General features: G+C 39.7%; 1 protein-coding gene across 4 annotated transcripts in view; it reads left to right on the top strand.

The window, feature by feature from the left end:
- CORIN (corin, serine peptidase) overlaps window positions 1-18,906 on the top strand; it is a 143,114-nt gene that overhangs the window by 8,017 nt on the left and 116,191 nt on the right. For all 4 annotated transcript variants that reach the window (XM_063401885.1, XM_063401886.1, XM_063401884.1 and 1 more), the window contains one exon: window positions 16,345-16,489. In XM_063401885.1, the coding sequence (XP_063257955.1) occupies window positions 16,369-16,489 (121 nt within the window). In that variant the 5' untranslated portion in view covers window positions 16,345-16,368. The remainder of the gene's footprint in view (window positions 1-16,344; window positions 16,490-18,906) is intronic.

The following is an 18,906-nucleotide window of genomic DNA, read 5'->3' as shown; positions in this document are numbered from 1 at the left end:
GAATTAAAAGTATTGTATATAGATGGTTTGAAATGTGTCATGATTGAACAGTTCTATAAAATGTGCACAGGGTAGTTTTATATATTGCTATTATTGTTTGGCTGTTAATTATGTATTAGATGATGTCTGCAGATACAAGTGAAAGCCAGGACTGTTAACAGTGCCAGTAATTATTTTAAAATGTGGGTTGACTTTAACGTAGGAGTTGCTTTTTTTTTTTTTTTTTTTTTTTTTTTTTAATTTCTCTTTTCCTGCTAAGCTGATATACATGTTTAGGTCTTAGCACGCAGCTCCCTTGAGGAACATTACTGTCCTGGCATTATACTAAGTCCATGTATTGCCAGACACATAATTTCTTGTCATTACTCACATATCCAGACAAGGAATGTGTGCAGAGGCTGAGGTGGATAAGCACCTAGACAGAAATCTCATTTGTCAGATGGAGAATGGTCCTGTCAAGTGAGTCTGGAAGAGGCAAGGGGATGTTGGGATGGTTATATCCAGCAAAGAAATCCAACAGCTCCTGCTCAACTGCTCTAACCAGCAAATGCTGAACTGTAACCAAACCCTTTGTACATAGAGCAGGAAGACAGCACTTCAAGCAGTGTGGCTAAGTGGATGTTTAAGCTCTGTGAATTTGCCCAGAATGCTGAGGCCCAGCAGATTCAGGTCATCCCAATCCAGGAGACACAATATAAGCACTACTGGCACTTCCGTAAGAGGTGGGAGCTGTGGCTTTGACCCCACCTCACCAGGAGCCCCTGGATATCAGGCCATCTGCTTTCAGACTGAACAGATCACACTGTTAGGCTGTTGCATACAATGGCACTGTCTCCTAGTGTGGTCAGGTTTTAAAAGATGGTGGTTATAGCTGCATTGTGTGGGAAGAGTCCTGTCAGCGTGTCAGGTATCCTAAGCAAGTGCTTACAGGGCCAGATGAATGTCTTGTTTCTGAATGCCAGCCAGGGTTTGGCAGGGGCGGATGTCAGGCCACTTGCAGCAGGGCAGTTTTAGACTTGCACATGCAGCTGAGGCCCTTCCAAATGTGGCTGCCAGACACCTCCGGATATTTAAATGCCTTCAGGATGAAGCAGCTAAGCAAGCAGCAGGGCTTGAGGGGGCAGTCCGATTACAGTTTGAAATACTGATGCTTGTAGTCTGTCCCAGTTTCTTTCCCTGCTGAAAAGAAATGGACCTCATAAGTGACAGGCTGGGTACATACAGTTCTCCAGTGCCAGGAGAGAAGGGTAGGTGATGTGTGAAGTGACGGATTGTCATAGTTGGAGAGAGAAAGCTTAAATCCTCCTTGTGAAAGTCTTCACACTCAACAGTGACTGAGGACAGTATCCAGATAGCTCCAGCCTGACTTCTGTCATTGACTCTGAATTTTTAATTCTCTTGGCTCTCTGCCGTTGTTTTGTGGGTGCATGCAGTTTCCCCCAGAACTGTGCTGATCCTCACTCTGGGTGCCAGGGCGTGAGAGGCCCCTGCCCTTACTGGGACCTGGCACTGCGGGCGCGGGGTGGCCCTCACTCCTCGAGAGGCTGCATGAGTTAAAGTGGGGGGAGAGAGGGCAGGAGGAGCGCCAGGGCTTTGTCCCTTGGGCTGTCGCAGCAGCAGCCCCCGTGTCCGGCGGGCTGTCCCTCTCCCGGCCGCGGCCGCCTTGCCCGGCTGTGCTGAGGGGTGGAGCGGGGGCTGCTCCTGGGTGCCTCTCCCAGTCCGCAGCCCCGCGGCAGAAGAATACGATGCCGATCGCATCCTTCCCCTCAGTCCCCCGCCCTCTATAAATAACTCCGGCTGAGCTGACCTGTCAGATTCCCCCGGCAGAGCGGATCCCCTGACCCGGGCCGCCTGCAGTGGAAAGTCTGAATGCAAAACATACCGCAGTAAAAATAGCGCGGCGGGGGAGCCCCGCCGGCAGGTCCCGGCGGCTCTCGGTCCGCACCGGGCCCGGCTCCCGCTGCCCCCTGGGCGCTCCCGGCTCCCGTCAGCGCTGAGAGCTTCCCCCCTGCTCCTAAATCTATGTACACTTCAATGCCCCAGTGCTAAATGCTTTTCTCGCTGTCAGACGGAAGCATAATTCATTTCTGCTATGGAACAGATAGTTCCAAGTAGCGTTTTTAATTTCGGGTTACCTTTCTAACCAGCAAAGATGAAAGAAATACGAATAATGGTTTAATATCCTAAATGTAAAAATAATAATGAGATGACTGTCAAGAGATTCTCATTTCAAAAAGAGGTGAGAATGTTGCTACCTCTGAAGTCTGAATTAGATTCCATACTGTGCCTAACTTGTGCAGACAACTGCTCCCCTGAAGGGATAGGTGCTCCTTGGTATGGTTTCAAGCCATTATAATTTAAAGCAGTGCTTGTAACTGAATGGTGCATATATTATTTCTGGTTGTTTTAGCTCTGAAACTTGAACATCTGGAGGTTAAGACCAGCAACAGACACTAGAAAATGCTGCCTGATGCTGCTATGCCTTGTCCTTGTGGTGCATCCATGTCACAGTTCTTGACCCTCAGTGCCCATTGGACTCCAGGGGTGGTGGTGGGGTGGCCTTGGCCCACAGCCAAGCACCACATGTCCACTTGCTCTCTCCCAACCCCATCCTGCAGGACTGGGGAGAAAATAGAAAGAATGAGAAAGCTCCTGAGTCAAGAAAAAGGCTGGGGGATCCCTTTCTGATTACCGTCATGGACAAAACAGACTCAAATGGAGTAAATTTGTTTATTACTGATTAATACATATTGACTGATTCAGATATTGGGAAAAAAAACCCCAAAACATGAAGCAAGCATTAAAACACTTCAGGAAAACACCTCTCATCCCCACTTCCCAGACTCAGCTTCATTCCAGACTCCTCTTCTTCCCCCTTGTTATCACCACAGGTAGCACTCAGTCCTTGCAGTGAGGCAATGAACAGCTCAGGGAAGGACTGTGTTTCTCTGCTACTCCTTTTTACTCATCCTCTGCTCTGGTGTGGATCCTCTGTGGGCTGCAGTATTTTGAGAGTATTTGCTCTACCATGGAGCACATACTTCTCTGACCTTGGTGCTGGCACTGCTGTTTCTCACTCTTTTCCTGCTTCTCTGCCTGTATGGTGTGTGTGCCCTTTCTTAAATACTTTTTCACAGAGGCACCACCAACTTGGTTGATGGGCTCAGCTGTGTCCTGTGGTGTGGATCTAGGTGGAACTGGACATACCTGGCACACAGCAGCTCCTGCTCTCTTCTCAAGGAGGCCAACCTTGCAGTCCCTCTGCTGCCAGCAGCTTGCCACCTACATGGATGCCCATGTAATTGGGACAGAAGGGGTGGCCAGAGTACTGACCAGAGTAGCAGTGTTGTCTTTGTGGTTGTCTGCTTCCCCGTCCCTCTTTCCCTATCATGAATGGAATTCATTCCATTCCCTGAATCATGAAGGTATGAAAAGAATCCAGCCATCCATTTCCAAAAGGAAATTCTGTTCCTTTTCATAATTTCTGTCATTAGAGTGGAACCTTTGCATCATGTGCTTGTTTGGGTGCCACACTGTTTACAGTTCTCTGGGGTTTTTTGAGTTTTTTCCAGCATAAGGTAACTTTTCAGCATGTTGATCTCTAGAAAGTGAATAGAGGCTGAAAACCAGATACTGGAAGAGCAGCTTTTGAATGAAGTTTATGCTGTGATGATTCAAGCACTGCCCTGGGGGACAGCTCCTGTAAGTCTGTGGGAAAAAAGACTGTCAGGTTGCATCACTGCAGGTGCTCCTGTAAGCTATTGCTCTTTCAGAATTCCAAGGCTAACTTTTTCTTGCAAAAGAAGTATTTTGTATGCTGAACATTTAGTTAATCTTCACCTAATCCTTTAAGGGAAAGGAAGTGAAGGTAGAGTTTCCTTTTTTTTAGGACTGCATCAGATTTCATCTACTCCAATTCACGTGTTGTAGTTCAGAGAGATTCCAGTATTCGGTGTATGGTGCTGTTGCTTTGGGACCGACTGGTTAGTGATTGTCAAAGTCTGTCTTTCCCTTCTTCCCTTCCTAAAACCTGTAACACTCAGTTTTGCCGTATACAGAACTCGGCATTTTAAAAAAATAATGTGCTAGAATCTTTCAGAACTGATTTGTTTGATGCCAGAGAGAGATTTCACTTGGCAGTAATTTAGCAGTAGTAGTAAATGCCCAAAGCAATTTCTATTACTGTTCAACACCTCAGAGAACTCCTAGTTTCAAAATGGCCTATACTGTCACTCTAATATTAGTGGAAGTTACTTGGTAACATCAAAGACTCAGGAAGCATTTCCTAAGGAAAGAGACTCTCACTGTCCCTGTTTTCTGCCTCTAAGTGAAGCAGTGAGAAATTGCTTATATGCTCATTCCTTGCATTGTTCATCTCACTAGATTTCAGAAAGCAGTCAGGTCTTTCTCTTGGAAATAAAACCTCTGGTAGGTAGCACTGAGGAGTTTTCTATCCCACATCCCTGAGTCCCGCAGCTCTGCAGTACATTCATGCAGTAGTACAGCATACAGCTGTAATACACAATTATGTTTTCTCCAGACTTCTGTGGGACACTGGAGTGACTTGGAGATGTCTTCCATTGCTGCTGCTTTTGCTCTCAGATTTTTTGCTGGGTGCATTGTTTTGCCTGTGTTAAAGTTATCCTGAAACCAGTGGCACCTGGAGAGTATGGAAGCAGCACATGCTACATTTCTCAGGCTTTCCCCAGCCTCCTGCCTTTTCACATCTCCAGGAAGAAACACAGAGAGCTGAGCCCAGCTGGCCTTAACAACCTGTGCATTTTTGCCATGACACAGTATTGAGGGACAGATGTTGCTGAGAGATACTTTATTGTTTGAAAGATGCTAGTTCTATGCATCTGCAAATATTGTCTAAATGGAGACTATATCTGAAAGAATATTAGGAACTGTAGAGTAAGAAGCTATCCTTCTTCTCTTTTTTTTCTCTCTCACATTGCTTTTTGATATGCAGCAATTATGTAACAGAAGAATTAAGTAGCAAGTGCATTTTCTTAAACTTTTTTTTGTCCCTGATCAGCGTTTTTAATGGTGTTAGCTTAAATAATTTGTAGAGCATATAGACAAGCCTGGAAAGGAAGTCTGAAATTATGATTGAATGTGTTTAAAAGTTGTTAACAAATCCTTTTCCCTATAAAGTGAGAGATATGGAATAGTGTTGATGGTAGCCTGGACGTTTTGAGAATCCAGATGGTTTCCATTTGCTTTTTCCTTATCATAAATAGGATTATTCTATGACTCTTGGAGTTTTCCAAAGAAAATATGAATGGAAGGAAACCTGGCATCGGTTCTAGGGATGACAAATTGAATATTGCTAGCCATTAATACAGTAGAATTTTTCTTGTTTGGCAAAATAATCAGGTTATTATTGTTTCAGTGACTTGAATGTTTTTATCCTGTAAATCTTTATGTGATCCATAAAACTTTAGTATTATATCAAAGTCATAGTCAAATATATACACCAATGTAAGTGCCTCGTTAACCCACTTAATCTTGAATTTTCTGTATCAGCTCATTTTTTTGGTAAGTTCAGCAATATTGAATAGGTTTAATCTCTAGTCACATCTCCAGTTATTTCTGTCACAATGTCTTGGTAGTTTCAAAAAATATCCTTCTCTTTCTTGATTTTCTTTTGCTGAAGAGAATGTTCAAAGATGACATGTTTCTGAAAAAAGTGATACCCTACTGAAAAATGAATGAGTCACCTCTAAATTTTTTTAGGTAGTAGGTTATCGACCTTTGTGACATTGTGTAAACCCATTTTCATCTTTGGGAAGAGGTCAAATAAAAACCCAGCTATTCTGAACAGATAAGGCTTTGCTTTGACACTAAATCATGTCCTTTCCTTTGATTAATATTGCTGTTGGCCTTATCTTTGGTCCAAGGGTTAGTATCTTTTTTATTCACCATTCAGAAAAAAGTCAGTAAAGTTAACATTATACATTCAAATTCTAATTTTTAATTTCTTCTAGGCAGATGTTTATAGTTGAAGAATAATTATGCATTTTTAATGAAAAATTAATACAAAATGCATGAAAAATAGAGATTAATGCTTCCAAGAAGATTCCTGCATTTTTTTTAGCTTGCATTCTGGTTTACCATCCAGTTGATGTAATTGAAAACTTCTGATTTTAAATGGGTTAAGCACTTGCATAATCAGCAATAGGCATGGCACAGAGGGTTAAGCCTACTGATGAGATATTAACAGGAAAAAAGTTATGTCCAATTATGAGCTCTAACTACCTTGTGTGGGATGGGGCTTCTGACGGGGTTTCTACACAGGCAGTGGGTCACTGATTCATGGACTGTGAGCCACAGGACTGGCAAGATTTCTTTTTGCCCTTTCTAGTTTTCCAGGCTTGAAAGATGCTTTTAAGAGGAGGTTTTCCTGTGATAGTATCCCTCCACCCCTTAAAAATTTTTTAAAAATTTTTTAAATTTTTTTTTTAAATTTTATTTTTAATTGTCAGAAAGTAGGCCTCTAAGATTTTTCTGTGGGGTTTTTTATGGTTTTCAGTTTTGCCTTTCTGGTTCTAATGGCTCTTCTGCAGACATCTGCTCATTGAATTCCCAGCAAGGCAGGAACCTGAAGAGGGTACTGCGTTACTCCCTGCTGCTGGTTGTGATTCTCAGCAGTGTGTAGCCAGAGGCTTCCATCACTGCTCAGCATGCTTAGCTCAATGCAATGAACATCTGGGTAGTCAGGAAAGCATTAGAACAGTCTCTCTGTGTGTTCAGAAAAACAGCACGGCATTGCGGAAACTTTCATGTGTAATTTTTGCAAGCCATAGAAACTTTAAGAAAACTAATAACCCCTAGAGCATGAATTCTGCATTTGTTAAAGAGTACTTTCCCCAGAAGAATTTCCCACTGCTTGCTGAAGCGGGCTGAACGGCTGTTCGTGTTCTGGCACTGAGAAATATCAGATAATGCTAACCATAGTCTAATCCTTTAAATGAACGCCTTTCATACACATTTCAGTTTTAAAAAAATCTTTGCTATCTTCCATATGTTTACTGAATCTTACTCATCTTATGAGGCATGGCAAAGTCACACGTCTTTGCTACCAGCTGTGAGTAATAAAGAGAGAACTTAGAATTGTAGTAACTTTGCCATTAGCTGTACTATTTCCTAATCTGAACATTCTTGAGAATCAACAGAGTTCCATTGTAAATGTGGGAAGTATCCCCACAGTTGTTGTAAGTCTACATCAGCGAAATCATAAATGATTGTAAATATGTGCAATATATAAGTAGATATGTAAACAATTAACATTTATGCCAAAACAATTTTTCAGCAGCACGTCTTTTTAAAAATGAAGGGATTACAGCATATTAAGAATTTTATTTAAGAATGATACTACCTCTAGTAATGATATATCATCCTTTAGTATATAGTCCTCTAGTAATGATATATATCCTTTTTCCCCTGTTTTCTAATTCAAATTTTGAAGACTGATTTGTACTGACTGTATATGTTGGCCAATGGTATGTCTAATTCTTATTTATAAGGAGATGGAGAACAGTTATTGTTATTACACATGGAATCCAGGAAAATCCTTTCTTTTCCACTTCCATCCTTTGCATGAGATGTTAAGCATAGATTACCTGTAATGGAGAATCAAGGTCAATAGTTCGCTTGTCAATAAGTTTCTGATTTCCAAATAAAGCATTTTCAGGGAGACTAATTATTAAATTATTTCTTCATTTATTTTGATATCAAATAGATGTTTTAAAAAGTGCCTTTGTAGTCCACTACATTGCCAGGATAGAACAGTGTATTCTTTCCCTAAAGAACTAGGTGAAATGAGAATAAACTCAGAATCCCAAATCACCTGGCCACAGTGCCTGTGTCAGAGTGTCCAGGTTACCTCCACCTCCCTCAAAGCCTTCAGAAAGGGAAGAATGAATTATGAATGAGAAGCTGCATCAGAAGGAGGCTCTCTTAATTGAGCATGCACTATAAAGATATTGGGTGCTGGCACCACCGGTGGTACAGCATTTATCTGCCATCCCAGGTAAAAGCAGATTGGAAGTGCACATTTGTTGTTGTTTAAATTTATGGGGGGGTCCCCAGGGAGTGCCCCCCGGAGACCCCCGGGGTCTTTTGGGGTCGTGGTGTTCCCGTGCTGGCAGGCAAGGAGACTCAGATGCCGGTGGGGTGCTGATGAGGTGAGGGTTTATTCACTGAGGGAGAGGGGAAGGGAAGGGGGGGGGAAGGGAGGAGAGGGAAAGGGAGCATCAGGAGGCCTCCAGGGGTAGAGGGGCAAGAGGGGCAGAGCCTTCTGCCTTAGCATTCTTATCACAGAGGTTCAAAGGGGCGCGGTAACAGTCTCCAGCCAATGAGGTTACAGATACAGGATACTGCAGGGAGGGTACAGACTTGGGATAAACCATACATTTTCCAGGGGTGAGCCAGAGCAAACCATTTCCATAAAATGCAATCCCACACACATTGATGACTCTGATAGCTGGTCATTCCTCAGCTGGAAATGCAGAGTGAGGGTGGGTTATGCAGGAGGTGTCTGCAGTCACACTGGACACCAAAGGAGATGTCGCTTGGCAGGCGGCAGGGAAGCGTTTCCCACACACGGGTGAGTGGAACACCGGAGGTGTGCCTTTGGATTTGGTCTCAGCAAATTTCCACTGGCTCACTCAAACTGAAGCTGGAGCAGCATAAGAGCAGTGTTGTCACTGAACATGGAGAGACACACCTGAATGTCACCTTGTCCCTTCTGAGCTTCTCCTGCATACCAAAATAGTTTCAATGGCTCACAAAACTGCTGAAATTGTTGGGAGTCAAGAACTCTAAATTTGTGTAACACAAATGAAGGAAAGAATATCACATAAACATTTGTAAATCTGAATTGGTGACTGACTTCTGGTAATGCCCAGTTTGATTTTTGCAACACTGTATCTCAAACTGGTTTAAAAACAGCTTGAAAAGTCTTCTGAACAGAAGTCAATAGTGGGTGTCTATAGTAGTGTGAAAGGCAAAACGTCACCTAATTTACACATTGAATCTTTTTCAACACAGATGAAACATCACTGACACAGTTGCACTTTACTTATTTTAAGTGCAAATGTACATCAAAAAGATTAAATGTGTTTCAGGTTTATGCTTCAGCCAAAAGAATCTGGGTGTACATGGCATCTAGCACAAATCAAATATTTCTTTGGAAAGATATGCCCAACTTTATATGACATCTTCCTTAGTGGGATACTGTGTGTTTTGGATTGATTAATTTCATGGAACAGAAAGGTGGTCTGATTGTCAAAATGAACTTCTAATGAATTATATCAGCAATTTCTAATTTGTCTGAGGATATGGAATTCCCTGGGAGAAATTACAAGGTTACACTAAACTTGAACTATCAGGAAAATATTTCAATGCAGTTCATTGGCAAATAACAACTTGTGATAATATGCTTTTCATGTTTGCCGACTTGCTGTATGAAAAGGGTTTGTTGTTTGGGATTCTTTCCTACCTTCTGTATGAAAAGGTGTTTGGGGTTTTTTTACTGCTTTGCTGCATGAAAAGTTTTGGTTTGTGTTTGTTTGTTTGGGGTTTTGTTTGTTTGTTTGTTTCTTTCTTTTTTTCTTTCTTTTTTTTTTTCTTCCTTCCCCCCCCCCCCCCTAAATGGAACTATTTCCTTTTAGGATAACTGTGACACTACTGTTCTTTAATTTGTGTACACTAGAATTTGGATACTGCTTGTATTTGCAGACAAAAGCTTGTTAGTATCCAGTTTCTTATGCTGCCTTAACATTCAGTCTTCAGGGCCCATTTCAGTTTGGTTCTCTAACACAGAAAATGAAATCTTACGCAACTTTTTGCCTGTTTGTGTTCTTAGCATGTGACTTTGTACCTTTGGAAGATTTATCTTACACTTTCTACTTGTTACAGTGACTTTTGAAGTATGTTGTTATATTTTTTTGACAATAAAGTAGTCAAATGGAGATGCATTGCTGACTTCTAATATTCATGTAAACTGGACAGAACTGATAAAAAATGTAGGCCATTTTCAGCTTCTGTTACTCATTACCTGGCCTTTGACTATTATGAGTTGATCAGAAAAGGCTGTGAGAATGAGTATGGTTAAATTTATATATCTGTGTGGTGTTTTGTGCTTAAACATTGACACTGCACATGTTCAGTTTTTGCTCTGTAGCCATAACAGGTGGGAATTTTCCTTTAATGGCCAAGGGAAAGCTATAATGGCCAGGATGGTCGTGTCAGTCTAGTATCTAGAGATTTAAGACCAGCATCATAAGAGCAGATGAAATCACAAGAGCTGACACCTGAGCACTGCTTCAGCATTAGAAGAGGAATATTATCAAGGATATGGAAGGAGCTGCAGATCGCTTTCTTACTCTTAAATATTTATTGCTTGTCTGGATAGCAGATTCCTCAGTGGCATTATGAGGACCTCTGAGGACAATGGTATTATGAGGTCACCTGTTTACTGCCCCCTGACGTTCTTTCTGCATTTCATGGTAGTACTTCCTTCCATTTCTTTCCATTACAAACGCTAAATAATGCTTTGGTGTACGGCTTGCTCAAGATATATTAATGCATCTGATCTAAGAGGTGTCTTCTGCATTTCTTTGTAGAGACCCATCATGCACAGAAGATACTGACAGTAGGCAATTAGCCCTAATGATACTTCTTTATTGGAGAACATCTGTTAGTTCTGTGGTGACAACAGCAGGAGATATTTTTGTCGAGTGCTTATACCATGATTCAGGCTGTTTTATAGACTAGTAACTTAGATACTTTTAGTATCTAAAAGGAAAATTGCATGCTACCATGCTACCATACCCATAAATCTTAATGTAATCTGTCATTTCTATGCTTTAATATGACAGGCATGTTATTGAAATGACAGCCATGAGATCAGATTCTTTCCACGTCTTGCAGAAAATAAGCTGTGAATTTTGATCCAATGAATTTTTAGTCTTTTTGTAGTCAGATGGGACTACACACTCTTTTCCATATTACTTTTTTCCTGCCTCTGTGGTTCTGGAAAATAAACTGAGCAATCTTATCCAGAAGTCCTAGATAAACCTATTATTATTTAAATATCTGCACTGAAATTAGCTCAGAATTTCTTTTCAGTCTATTTCCTTTATTGCAGTTATTACTGAAAGAATGCCACTCAGATAAGCAGTGGTTAATGTAATTTTCATGAGGGACAAAACTTAGCCATCAGAAGAAAATATCTGATGTTTTTAGGCATCCTCTCTTCTGTCTATATTCTTGTTAAATTCAAACTGTTTGTATTAAAAACAAATGGCTTCTTGCCTTAAAAAACAAACACTGATATTTCCTAACTATAGTGCATGTAGTATTTAATTCAGAAGAATATTTCTTAGATGGAGTTTTTTAACAACAGTGGTAGGAAGAGAACCTTGCACCAGTGTTCTTCAATTATTGAGAATATGCTTTAGTCCAGTGTTAGAGATTTTTGGCTAAATCTATTTTATGCTGAAATCTTTAGCATTTAGCTTGGTTTCTTTCAGTGGGCCCACAAAGATTCTGCTTTTAAGTCTTCTTGTCCTTCCCTTGGAAAGGGAAATAAATTTCTATCTACCAGGTAGGTACCTCAGTCTTACAGACTTAGAGAATGAGTCAGAGGAACTATTGACTACACAGAGAGTTGAGGGAGACTAGTTTCTTCTCTCAGCCACTAACCTAGAAGTTTGAAGTGAGCCAAGGAATAAGCATTTGGCACTCGTTTCCTTCCATAGGCCCATTTTTATCTGAAGATTCCATTATTTATGTCTTTAGTGTATTATTTGTTCTTCTATTCCATTATTTATTAGAACTGAGAGAACAGAGCATGTCTGAAGTTTATGCAGATACCATTGTCATACTAGAGCACTTCAGGTTGGTGCATGTCTTTTTTGTGTATTGCAGTATTAGGTGGCAAGAAGAAAAGAAATACTATCAGGGAATATACAAACAGTAGGTGTGATGCATTCATGTTTATCTATAGGACACTTTACTAAATTCTCATTGTTGATATAGGAACCAGTTGGCACTATCTCTAGTTCATATTCATCAAAGAAATTGACAGAAAAAAAACCTAATGGAGATGTTCAAGTGATGAAAAATGATTAAACCTGAGAAAGAGGAAAAAATTAAGTTTATGCTTGCATTATCACTGATGATGACTTAAACAGGTGTATTGTTTTTCCAAAGGTCTTTTCTTGTAGAAGGGAAAAATACAACATGATGTTCAGTTGTCTATAAATATTTACTTTTCTGTTCTACAGAACTAGCAATTCATGGTGCTTAGAGGAACATGTCTTTAAAAATACTGTATTCTTTTCTTGAGCAGACACTGGGAGCAAATATGGATACAACAGCTCAATTTGTGGCAAATATTTGTGGCAGTGAGTTGTCAACACAAAGATTAAGGTTTATTGCTTTCAAGAGTGGACAAGAAAGAAAATGTTTGATGTTCTCATTTAGTATTGAACATGTAAAGTAAGTAGTATTCGCAATGCCAGTAGACTTTAGAAAATGTTTCACACAGAAGCAGAGGATTGCCAGAAGCTCATTGTTTTAATTGGCACACATTTAATGTTTCTGCTAGGTTAACTCTAAGGTATATGCACAACAGTGGTGGTAATTGCTCCCATTTAAACACTTGTGCTTGAGATTTTTAAGATCTCATGTATCTCTTGAATATTCAATGTCACCTCCACCTCACAGAAAGAGTCAAAAAGTGATGATGGATACTATTTCTGAATGTTTTTCAAATATTTGAGAACAAAGTTTTGTTCTTGCTTGCTAAGTTTTTACTCCCCTGACAAACTCTGAGGAGTCCTGAGTCAGAATTTCCTTTGTATTACACTGGGTAGAGTTGGACATTTCTGCTTGGGAATTGCAAGAAGTGCGTCTTGGTTGGGAGTAACTTCTTTAGGAAAATAAGCTGGATCTAAAATTCGTTTGTCTTGAAGAAACTAAGAATCAGCTCCTGAGCCTTGACCACTGGACTGTGTAGTGATGGTCCTGCTCCTTGTTGACTGGCCCAGAAGAACCGGGTTCTTTTTTACACAGCACCATTATTTCAAGGCATAGCGTGCTCTGATTCAGAAGGAGTCTGTGTTCCTGCGGTTGTGATAGTTTGCTGAGCTGTAGATCTAATTTTTAACTGTTTCAGGTGAAAGAGGGTATTGAACTCAACTGCCCCATTTCCTGTGGGAGCACTGCATCTACTGCACCGTTTCTGTGCTTTCAGAAATAATTATGCAAGTGTTTTGGAAGATCTGTATTCATAGCAGAGTTGTGTTATTTCTCTATTACCTATGCTTAGAACTCACAAGGGAGCCTACCTAATACATGCTGTGCAAAGCCAGGTTGTGGAATTCAGGGAAGCCTGCTATGATTACAGCAGCTAAAGCTGCTAGATTCCAGCATTACCAGAAGTAAAACGTCAGGCTGAAGGCTGAAGGCTTCACTGAAGGCTTCAATGTGAAAAGGTAGACAGGTGTGGACTGCAGGAGGTCAAGCAAGTATTATCTAAATGGTCCCATGGAATGAAGTTCCTAATATTCACCTAAGTCCTTAACTTTATCTGTGACTGAATGTTTTAGATGTCACTTGGGGATAAGGGCATTAATTAAGCTGAGATATCCTGCAGTCTTGGTTTGAAACATTTACAACTTCTAAATAAGCTGCTGATGAAGAAAAAAACAATTCTGACAAGCAATTAACTCTCTTCAATATTATTTATGTTTCTCATATTATGGGAAATGAGTATCAGATTATAGACCTTGTCATCTCACTCAGACTGTTTCAACAGACGCTCTTTATTATCATCCTGAGATGGCTGTTTCAGATAAATCCAACATCTTTAAGTTTACCATCCTGCTTGCCAGATAAATCTAGTAGTAGAACTGTGTTGAGACTGAATCACTGGAATCAGAGGAGGTGAGATAATACTAGCAGCTCACACCATACCAGTACCATATGCATTTTCAGTGTTAATGTCTTTACTTTGAACAGTGGAAGTAGGAAAATAAGTCAAATGGGACAGACACTGCACTGGATTAGTCCTGAAGTGGTCAGATGATGTGATGCTTAGCAGTGTCAGAAAAGATACGAACAACTTCACAAATGCAGTTTCTTAGCTTCTGCTGTCTGTTCAGGGTCTGCAGTGTCTAGTAACCAGGGGTTTCAGGAGTAGTTGATAATTCTGTCATCAATAAGGAAAATTTTCTTCCAAATAGTCTTTGTGCCATGCTGGAACAAGTGACATTGCAGAATGATGGAAAGCTATTCTGCAAATCATACTTAATCCTACAGTCTTCTCATTCAAGGCAGTAAATGGGCAGTGAGGTTGTGGGGTGGTATAAATCCAGTCTCTTTGCAGCAATTCCTTAAGAAATAGTCCAGCTTCAGTTTGTGCCTGTCAGACTGATGAGCTCTCTTTACAGAAAGACACGTTCAGCAGAGCCAGCCAAAGGGATAACCCACAGAGACTGGCATTTACAAGACTAATATTATTTATGTTGTAGACTTCAGTCTCTCGAGGTTCTTCGGGGAGAGGCTGTCAGCGTAATGGATGCCTTTACTCTTTTGTCCTGACACAACGAACTTTTATGTGATTGATCTTCCTGACAAAGAGGATAAACTATTAGTCATCCTTTGGGAAGACACTGTCTGGAATGAATAAACCTATCATCCAGTTTCACAGGGAAGATTTTATTTTTTGGTCAATTTCAAATAAAGAGGCATTGACTTCAAAACAGTTTCAATCTTTCTATTAAATATCAATTTGGAATTTTGTTTTTGTTTCTGTTTAAAAAGTATGACATTTCTCCAGTATATGAGATCATAGTATTAATGGAGTCAGGCTTAAAAAATATAAAATGCATATTTAGGTTTTTGCAAGGGTTTGAATTTTTGTACTTTGTGCAGCTCAACTGAATTCAGGAAATTGTTTTTCTCTATTCTTTTGTATTCCACTCTGTCTTGGTTTGAAAGACAGATATCTGCTAGGAAGGGGCAGGATCTCCCTAGAGATGGAGAATTCAAATCCCCTCCCTCCAAATTATTCCAAATTAAAAAAATTAAAGGAACTTTCAGACAGAGGTATGGGGGTAGGAATAACAGTTCTTTACTAGTATATATGACAAAACGATAAACAAACAACAACTACAGCATTAATAATAAACAGAACCAGGAACCTTGAGGGCTTTCTTTTACAAAAGCCCAGAGCAGTTTGATCTCGGTGCCCCTGCAGGGCTCCGAGAGGCCGAGCTGGAAGGGAGGAAAGTCCCGGGCTGGTGGATGAGATGAGGAGCTCTGCGCTGGCAGCTGGAGCAGCAGGGGTGTCCCGGCAGGGCTGGGCAGTGCTGGGCTACAGAGTAGCAGGGGAACCTCAAAGCTCCGAAGAAGCAGCGGCGGCAGTGGGGGGAGGCTGGAGAAAGCGAGCTCAGGATTCCCGGGTACACAGCAGATGAGGGTAGATTTCCCAGGACGAGGCAGAGGGCAGCCTGACCGTCCTCCTCGGCGCTGAGAGCAAGAGTGAGCTCCCTTCCCCCAGCTCTGTCTTCTTGCCTTTCCCAAAGCTCATCATCTCTCCCCTCTGAGGGACACTCCCAGGGACTCAGAAGCAGTAGGTGTAGCCTCGTGCTGCCATCTCCCTCAAGTACTCCTTTTGTTCTGACTAAGTAGTCATCGAGGCCTCTTGGAAACTTACGGGAAAAAATTCTGTGAGAAGAAAAAAAACCCAAATCTAACCCCCAACACACTCATAGAACAGAAAATGTGATTTGCAAACTCTACAGAGTACTGTATTAAGTTACAATTTTATAACGTACTTAAAAAAATTAGACATCATTACTGTGCATAATAAGCCTTCTAATGTCACTTAAAACAAAGGTTATAATAATAGCTTGATCTTTAATAAAAGAAGTAAGAACACGGAGCTCTTGAATAATTAACAATAGATTATTTTTAATTATAAAATAATCTGTATTTAGCCTTATTCCTTAAGTTTTTTATGTCTTTTACATCTTTTTCAAATGAAATGTCTAGCCAACATCCAGTTCATCAGGAATGTTTAGAAATTTCAATGAAACCATAACTCTTTTTGGTGGGTATTGAAAAAGTCTGTTTAACCTATATAGATTGCATTAGACTTTCCATCAGAAAGAAAATTTACATACAAGTTGTCATTAAGAATCTATTAGCCATTTACAGCATATATTTAAATCATGTAGCTGTGTAATAGGGAGGGAGGACTGCTATTGAAAGCACAGCAGTTACTGATGTTCACCAGCACGGTAAAACCGCATTTTTGTTTTTCAGGTCTTAGGAGCAGATGAGGATAATATGGGGGATGGTTGCTCTCAGAAACTGGCTTCTGCCAAGTTCCTTCGACTGTTGCTCCTGATACTGATTCCATGCATCTGTGCCCTTATCCTTTTGCTGGTGATCCTGCTTACCTTTGTAGGTGAGTACTTTTTTAATTACAGAGACCAAAACTAAGACCACATTCTCAAGTGCTAATATAACTGTGGACATTAGACCTACACCTTAGCACACCTACCTAAAAAACTAATTACCTAGTGACTACCTAGTTTGTTGCAGAGAAATAAATCTGCTATTCAGATTTGTATCCTTAAAACATATTTAAAGGATTGGTGAGGAAACCTTTTCTGATTTTCTCAAGGTAGATTTTTGAGGAATACATTATCTTGAATGTGTAGATAGTTTTCAGCAGCCATTTTACAAGTACAAAAGATACTTTTATAATTTTAGATCACTATCAGTGGAATGGAATATTTATCTTTTTATGTCATACATTCATATGCACACCTGATTCTTATTTTCAGGTGAAATTTAATTTATAAAGAGCCACAAATCTTTTTGAACTGCATACAAAATATTACTGTTTAACTAAGGAATATTATGTTCTTCTACATACAAAATATGTATCAATGCAGAACCCCAAATATGTTTTGTGCAAACTGGCTCAAGGTATAAAAGATTTCATAATGGCTTAGTCTGTTAAGTACTTTTGTGTGTATGTTTTTCATTATTAAAAAGTGCTAATTTATTACCATAAATTTTTAAAAGTCTTCCCCTTGTTACATTTAGAGAAGCTGACATATCATTAAATTGCTTTAATTACAAAATGAAGGAGACAGTAATACTAGGTTAAAGCATTATTTTTTCAGGAAAAAAGTTTTTAAAAAATTGCTTTCAGTGTTAAGTGTTTTTGGGTTTTTTCCTCTTTTATTGTTAGTGAGAATGTTTTCTAATTGAGCTTTCTTAGGTACTTCAGAAGCACATCTGAAATAATTGGGATAATATATCCAGTATCCAGATATACAGATATAAATCTATTTTCCTATTTTAAAAACTCTAATTTCAATACACATCAAACAATCAAACAAGCATAGGAAGAAACTAAACATGTCTCAAAAGCACTGTCAAAATCAGTGAAAATCTGTTTTCTTGGTTCAGTCTGTAAAGGATATGCAACACCATGTTGTAGGCCTGTTCTTTTCATTTAGTTTAAGTTAAGGAAGTAAAAAAACCCCTAAAGCTAGTGAATGTTATGATTGACAAGTCTTGGGTTGTATCTCTGAAATACGAACAATCTGAAATGGATTAAGATCAAGGAAGTCTTGCAATTAGGAAATATGAGGCTGCTAAATTTGCTTTCCTTATGTTTAGCATTCCATTTCTATCTTTTATATCCTCTGCCCTAGATTTAAACTTTTTGGTGAGAAAACAGATAAAAAAAGCAGGTGTATTTACATCAGCTCTACTCAGTCTCTTCCTCAGGCATGTATCGACCTGTCATTAGAGTGTATGAAATCCTCTGGGAAATGGAGCCTGTTCTGATATTTCTTACATAGCAAAAATCGTGACTCTCTCCTCTTAAGTCAATTTAGTTACTGTAGGGTAAAGGATAAGGCTTGGTGTTATAACTCAAGTCAGACTGGCAAAGGTCCCTTCAGAAGCAGCTATTGAATTAACATTTTTCAATTCACTCTTCTCAGCAGCTTTCATTTGCTACCCTAGAAGCAAATATATTTAATGGCCAGAATTAGATGAACTAGTGCTGTGGACATTTAAAGTGTGTGTAATAGAACATAGTCTGTTTTAGTAACTAAGAATACACTATATCCAAAATAGTACTTTGTATTCATTTCAGGTTGGTAATAACTGAATTCCAATATTGGTAAGAAGTCTTACAGTGTAAGAAATAAGTTGATAGTACTGGTTGGCTAATAAAAATTATTTAATGTAAGGTAATGGAAGGAAGAAAGGAAAAAAGAAAGAAAGAGAAAGAGAAAGAAAGGAAGGGAAGGAAACGAAGAAAGGAAGGAAGAAAGGAAGAAAGACTATTATTGCAGCTTAACTGATGTGCAATTGTCTGGTATACTATGGACCTTCATAGTATCAAAAATGTCTCCATTTCTCAAGAGTGCAGAGTTGTGGGTACAGACCCTGCAGGAGAAATCTCAGTTCATATGTGCTGGTCAGTTGTAGTAGTTAAGCAGTGCTTTATTTCCTTTGCAAATGCCTCATCCATACCCCACACTTTGTTAGGCTGCTTTGCTCTGTTTCATTAGCTTTTAAACAGACTTGGTCTTTTTGAGCTTTCCTGCTCTGAACAGCAAGAAATCTTCCAGTTTCAACTGCCAAAATCTCAATTTACGAGCTTGAACAGTGTGACTATTTATTATATATCTTAACTGTCCAGTTTTAAGTAAACTGTCAATTTTTAAAAATCTGTCCATATTTAGGCAAAACATTAACTCCCCATAACGAAGAGCAACTGGAAATGATCATTAAAACTGCTGGGAAGCATTGCATTGCTTTAAAATGAATGAGTCTGGTCCCAGTACTTCTATT

Source organism: Prinia subflava, chromosome 7, assembly GCF_021018805.1.
Source record: "Prinia subflava isolate CZ2003 ecotype Zambia chromosome 7, Cam_Psub_1.2, whole genome shotgun sequence".
Classification (NCBI taxonomy): Eukaryota; Metazoa; Chordata; class Aves; order Passeriformes; family Cisticolidae; genus Prinia; species Prinia subflava.
The sequence above is the reverse complement of the archived record's forward strand: the minus strand, read 5'-3'. Positions and strand labels throughout refer to the sequence as shown.